This window comes from Sapajus apella, unplaced genomic scaffold, assembly GCF_009761245.1.
Source record: "Sapajus apella isolate SASKATOON/1434 unplaced genomic scaffold, GSC_monkey_1.0 scaffold97, whole genome shotgun sequence".
NCBI lineage: Eukaryota > Metazoa > Chordata > Mammalia > Primates > Cebidae > Sapajus > Sapajus apella.
In genome coordinates, this window is record NW_022437037.1 from 4,952,547 (window position 1) to 4,958,891 (window position 6,345).

At 55.7% G+C, this 6,345-nt stretch overlaps 1 protein-coding gene across 2 annotated transcripts in view; it reads left to right on the plus strand.

Moving 5' to 3' along the window:
• NCS1 (neuronal calcium sensor 1) overlaps positions 1-6,345 on the plus strand; it is a 62,690-nt gene that overhangs the window by 28,705 nt on the left and 27,640 nt on the right. Inside the window, exons 1-2 of one of the 2 annotated variants that reach the window (XM_032257599.1) lie at positions 665-689; positions 1,048-1,072. In XM_032257599.1, coding sequence (XP_032113490.1) covers positions 680-689; positions 1,048-1,072 — 35 coding nt within the window. In that variant the 5' untranslated portion in view covers positions 665-679. Of the gene's footprint in view, positions 1-664; positions 690-1,047; positions 1,073-6,345 lie in introns of those variants that run through there. The other variant, XM_032257600.1, reaches the window with a different exon arrangement.

Sequence of the window (6,345 nt, forward strand, 5' to 3'; positions counted from 1 at the left end):
TCCTTCCTTCCGTCCTTCCACAAGCCAGTATTGAGCACATTTGAGGGCCCTGCCCCATACCCTTTGCCAAAACTTTCTCTTGGAAAATTACATTCTTTGATGCCAGGCCTGGCCTTTCCAGGTATATGGCACCCCCGGGGATCCAGTAGCTTCCACGCCTTTATGACTGCGTCCCCCCAATGGCTCTGTGTGGCAGGGGCTGGTACTATGATGCCCACTTTTTGGATGAGGTGCCCGAGGCAGGGAGTGCAGGAGGAGCCGTGCTGTGCCCACACTGGCAGGGAGCGAAGGTGGCCTTGGTGGTGGCTTGATGTTCTTGTTCGGTTACCTTAGAGAGAACGTTTATTTGGTTCCAACTTGAAATGATTCTGTACTTTTCAGAAAAAGCGTTTTTGTTTCATGGCTCAGCAGAGTGAGTCTGTGGGCGTGGCTCGAGGCTCCAGGCTCAGCTGCTTTCTGTGGCCTCTTCCAGCTTTTGGTTCATGGCTCTGTTCATGTCTTGCCAGCGAAGGAGCCGGGACTGACCATGGAGACGGGCTGTGGGGATGGGCCGATGGGGAGGGTGGTCCGCTCTTCTGCTGAGAGCTGTGCCTTTACAGCTCCCCCCAACACACGTGGGCAGCTGAGTGCCTGGGGAAGCCGGGGCCTTCCCTGACATCGTGTTCCCAGGGATTGAGAGATGGGAAAGAATGTCTTGGACGTTGGTCTGGGAGTGACAACTGTCTGCCTACTCCCAGGACTGTGGGGAGAAGCGAACCCTCGAGTGTCATGGGGTGTTGTTGGGCTTTTCCCAGCAGCAGCAGCGGTGGCGGGCAGCACGTGGGTGCTGGGAAGGGATGGGGCCAGTGTCCCCTGCCTGGGTGGCGGGGGCAGAGCCCCTGGCTGGGACTGCTTAAGGGAGCATTTTCTCGTCCAGAGCAGGACGATGCCCAGGGACATGGCACTTGGGGAGGGGAGGGCTGGAAGGGAGGCCCCCAGTGAATGTCTGCCCACCTCCCAGGACACTGTCCCTGAGCTAAAAGCCTGCTTTTCTGTTTTCTCTTGCAGTTACTGAGAAGGAGGTCCAGCAGTGGTGAGTAGCTGCTTTTTCTCACACCGTGTGGAGGGCTGGGGTGTCGGCCCTGTGCTGATGGGGACAGCAGTCCAGCTGCCCAGGACGGGGCATGTGGAGGGGCCCCTGAGCATGGGGTCTGGGCAGGCTTTGTTCAGTTACCTTGTCCCTGCGGGACTGATGGGGTTTCAGTGGCACTGGGCTGGGGTGGCATTGGGTGTTTGCTGGTGGTCTTTGTTGCAGTGGACCTGGGCTGGGGTGGCGTTGGGTATTTGCTGGTGGTCTTAGCATCTTTAAGGACCAGCAAGCCCTGAGGTTGATTCCAAGCCCTGCTCACCAAAGAGAAGGGTTTGGATAAGACAGTCCTTCTATGACCTTGAGAGGTCCTTTCCCCTCGCTGGGGCTCCAACGCCCCTTCTATAAATCGATCGATTTGTTTGGAGCAGGGATGGCAAACGGGCTTGCTCTTGGATGCCAGCTCTAATTAATCTGTCGTAGCTGCCTGGAGGGTCGTGATAAGAAGGATCCTGAGGCCATACGTCATGGAGCAAATGGAAGAGCGGCAGTGAGGGATCGGTGGGGCCTGTAATGGATGAGCGGCACCTGGGCTGGGCCTGGGGGAGGAGGGCGGCTGTCCGACACCGTGGAATGTGGAGCAGACGGGAGGCTCGCCCTGTAAGGTGACTGAGCTGCAGGGGCGGCGTGTAGGGACATGAGCTTGGAGACCTTCCAGGCGCCCCCAGGAGCCTCCAGGACCACCTTCTACACCTACCTGCCTCAAGTCCAAGCTGCAGAGGGGGCGGGGCTCTGCTGGCCCGCCTGGCTCTGCTGAGCCCTTGCTGAGCGGTGCCCTAACCTGGGGCCCAGCTTCCACCCTCACTTTCCACTTTTACACTTCCCCGCGTGAGTGCCTCAGAAATGCCCTCCTTCTAGGTCTTCACCCCGGTGATTCTCCTTTCCTGGAATGCCCACCTTCCTTCCTGCACCATCTGAACTCTGCCCCTCCCAAGGCTCAGCTCAAGTCACCTCCTCCATGAAGCCTCCCTAGATTCCCCATCCATACATGTTCTCCCCACCTTTGCACATGCCAGCCAGAGGGGTCTTTGTTGAACAAAACCTGACCATGCCAGACGTCTGCTAAAACCCTCTCTGGACCTCAGGGCAAAGTCCTCACCCTTGGCATGGTTATGTGCTTATGAGGCCTGGTTCAGTCTGGCCCTACTGACCCAGCAGTCTGGCATCCTCTGCCCTTTAGCCTTTGCTCTCTGGTCAACCTGAACTGCTGTTGGTTGCTCGAACTCACCTTTGTCTCGGGGGCTTCCTGATGTTTGCCAGGCCACTATCCCTGCCTGCTGGGCTGTTACCTCCTTGCCCCTCCCCCACCCCCTGCCCCTCTGTCTGGTTTGGGGCCTCCTCTGACCTCCCCGGGCCCTGAACCTCCCTGGGACAGCCGATGACATACCGGGCAGCAGATAAGCATTGCATCCCTCTCTGCCTCTCACGAGGGCTCTGAAGGCTGGCCAGCTTCGCCTTGTCCATGGCTGTGTCTCCAGGGCCTGGCCACGGTGGGTGCATGGCACCTAATGGGCATCGCCCTTGGTGCTTCAAATTCATGCTGCCATTGACTTCTGTTTTCTTTCTTTTTGAGACAGAGTCTCACTTTGTCTCCAGGTGCCAGGCTGGAGTACAGTGGTGCAATCTCGGCTCACTGCAACCTCCGCCTCCTGGGTTCAAGCAATTCTCCTGTCTCAGCCTCCCAAGTAGCTGGGATTACAGGGGCACACCACCACACCAGGCTAATTTTTGTATTTTAGTAGAGACGGGGTTTCACCGTGTTGGCCAGGATGGTCTCAATCTCTTGACCTCGTGATCTGCCCGCCTTGGCCTCCCAAAGTGCTGGGATTACAAGTGTGAGCCACTGTGCCCGGCTGCCTCTTTTGTTTTGTTTTGTTTAGTTTTGAGTCGGAGACTCTTGCTCTGTCACTTAGGCTGGAGGGCAGTGGCTTGATCTTGGCTCGCTGCAAGCTCTGCCTCCCGGATTCAAGTGATTCTCCTGCCTTAGCCTCCCGAGTAGCTGGGATTACAGGTGTGTGCCACCACGCCTGGGTAACTTTTGTGTTTTTAGTAGAGATGGGGTTTCACCTTGTTAGCCAGGCTGGTCTCGATCTCCTGACCTCAAGTGATCTTCCCGCCTCAGCCTCCCAAAGTACTGGGGTTACAGGAGCGAGCCACTGTGCCTGGCCTGCAGTTGACTTCTGGGAACAGTACTGGGGGTTGACAGAGCTCATAATTCCACGTGGCAGATGAGGAAACTGAGGCTCAGAGAAAGTCGGTTGGGAGGTGGCAGGGCTGAGATGAACCATAGGCAACCAGACTCCAGAAGCTGAGCTCTTGCCTCCAGGGTAAGTGTGTGTGTGCGTGTGTGTGTGCGTGTGTGTGTGTGTGTGTGTGTATGTGTATGTGTGTGTATACATTTTTTTTTCTTGAGACAGAGTCTCTGTGATCTGTTGCCCAGGCTGGAGTGCAGTATTGCCATCTCAGCTCAATTGCAGCCTCAACCTCCTAGGCTCAAGCGGTCCTCCTGCCTCAGCCTCCCAAGTAGCTGGGACTACAGACACCCACCATGACACCTGGCTAATTTTTCTATTTTTTGTAGCGATGAGGTTTTGCCATGTTGGTCAGGCTGGTCTCGAACTCCTGGGCAAGTGATTCTCTTGCCTTGGCCTTCCAAAGTTCTGGGATTACAGGTGTAAGCCACCATGCCCGGCTTCCATTGTGAGTATTTGAATGAGGGATGAGTGAGTAGGCAGCAAGGAGTCTTCCCAAGACCATGAGAAAGCTCAGTGTCTCCCAGGGAGGGCCAGGGCAGGGGAGGGCAGTGGTTAGAGTTGCTGGGTGGCCGGTAAGGGACAGACGTGAGCAGTTGTCCCCCTCTCCCATTGCCCTGGCCCTGATTGTGGCTGCTCATGACCAAGGCATCTCCCCTGGGGTCTCAGGGGACTGGGGGTTGAGGAGGGGATACTGGGACCTGTCTGCCTGGGCCTCATCCAGGGAGGGAAGAGGACAAGTGCTTGGGGACACTTCCCAAGCACTGCTGTCAGCTGGGCAGGCTCCCAGACACAGCCTCGTTCATTTCATTCTCACAATGACCCAGAAGAGACAACCTCATCGTGGCATCTCGGCATATGGTAGATGGAGACACTGAGGCCTGCCTGAGCGCCCCCTACTGGTGTCCCCCATCCCCACACCTGGGCCTTCCCCTGGAGCCACAGGTGACAGAGTGGTTGGGATCATGGGCTTCAGAACCGGGCAGGCTGAACCTAAATCCTTTAATTTTTTAATTAAAATCAAAAAAATTATTTTTCGAGACAGAGTGTCACTCTGTCGCTCAGGCTGGAGTGTCATGGTGCAATCCCAGCTCACTGCAACCTCTGCCTCCCAGGTTCAAGCGAATCTCCTGCCTCAGCCTCCCAAGTTGTTGGGATTACAGGCGCCCGCCACCGTGCCCAGCTAATACTTTTGTGGTTTTTTTTTTTTTTTTTTTTTTTTTTGTTTTCTTGAGACAGAGTTTCGCTCTTGTTACCCAGGCTGGAGTGCAGTGGCGCAATCTCGGCTCACTGCAACCTCCGCCTCCCGGGTTCAGGCAATTCTCCTGCCTCAGCCTCCTGAGTAGCTGGGATTACAGGCATGCACCACCATGCCCAGCTAATTTTTTGTATTTTTAGTAGAGACGGGGTTTCACCATGTTGACCAGGATGGTCTCGATCTCTTGACCTCGTGATCCACCCGCCTCGGCCTCCCACAGTGCTGGGATTACAGGCTTGAGCCACCGCACCCGGCCTACTTTTGTGTTTTTTTAGTAGAGACAGGGTTTTACCGTGTTAGCCGGGCTGGCCTCGAACTCCAAGTGATCTGCTCTGCGCAGCCTCCCTAAGTGCTGAGATGACACATACTTAAATTATTATTAATATTATTTTTTCAGAGACAGGGTGTTGCCTTGTCACCCAGGCTGGAGTGTGCTCGTGCTATCAAAGCTCACTGCAGCCTTGACCTCCCGGGCTCCAGTGATCCTCCTGACTCAGCCTCCCGAGTAGCTGAGACCACAGGTGCAAGCCGCAGAACCCAGCTCCGGGCCTGAATCCTGAACTGCCCACTTCCTGGCTGAGTGACCTTAGACAAATGACTAGACTTCTTAGGACCTCAGTTTCCCCCTCTGGAAAGGGAGGGTGATAATAGAGAAACGTTCTAGGAGCAGTGTGAAGAATAAATGTGCTAATTCACATAAGACATTTGGAACGGAGCCTAAGAAACGTTCTCTCTGCTGGCGTCAATACCGTAATAATCACGGTCCTGATGTCATCAGTGCAAACCGCTGAGCAGCCCTGAGATTGAGGACTTCTCCGCATTACGCGGGTGAGGAAACTGAGGCCCGGGGAGTGAGTGACTTTGGTTTGCTCATCAAGCATCAATAGAGCGTGCTGTCTGCGCCAGGCCCCGGTCCCACCCTAGGACACACTGCGAACTGGACAAAACCCCAGGCCCCGACATACACATGAGTCCAAAGCGGGGTCACTGCGGGCTGGGAAATATGTACGCAGATTCAAACGCGAAGGGGTGGGGGCGTCGTTAGGATGAAGAGGTCAGGTGCGGCTGACATTTGAGCTACAACCTAGACAGTAAGGACTCTGGTGGAACCTGGGTCGTATCCACCCAGGCATAGCAAACAGCAAGGACCAGGCTGGGAGCGGGGCCTGGCGAGTCTGAGGAGTGGCAGGGAGCCAAGGAGGCTGGCCCGAGGGCGCGGTGTGGAGGCCCCCGAAGCAAAACAGGCACCCTTGATTGTGTGACACCCTGTCCCCACTCCTCACTGTGGGGGCACTTCCCCTAAAGAGCTTATAAAGAAACAATCAGCCTGCTTTAGGCATGCGCCTACAGACCCAGCTATCAGGAGACCGAGGTGGGAGGCTGGCTTGAGCCCAGGAGGCTGAGGCTGCCGTGAGCTATGATTGTTCCACCTCAGGCAATAGACCTTGTCTCAAAAAAAAACAAAAACAGGCCAGGCATGGTTGCCCACACGTGTAATGCCAGCACTTCGGGAGACCAAGGCAGGAAGCTCACGTGAGCCCAGGAGTTTGAAACCAGCTTGGGCACAGGCCTGTGGTCCTAGCTACTTGGCTGAGGTGGGAAGATCTCTTGGGCCCCAGAGATCAAGGCTGCAGTGAGCCATGATTGGGCCACTGTAGTCCAGCTTGAGTGACAGAGTGACACCCTGTCTCAAAAAAAAAAAAAAAAAA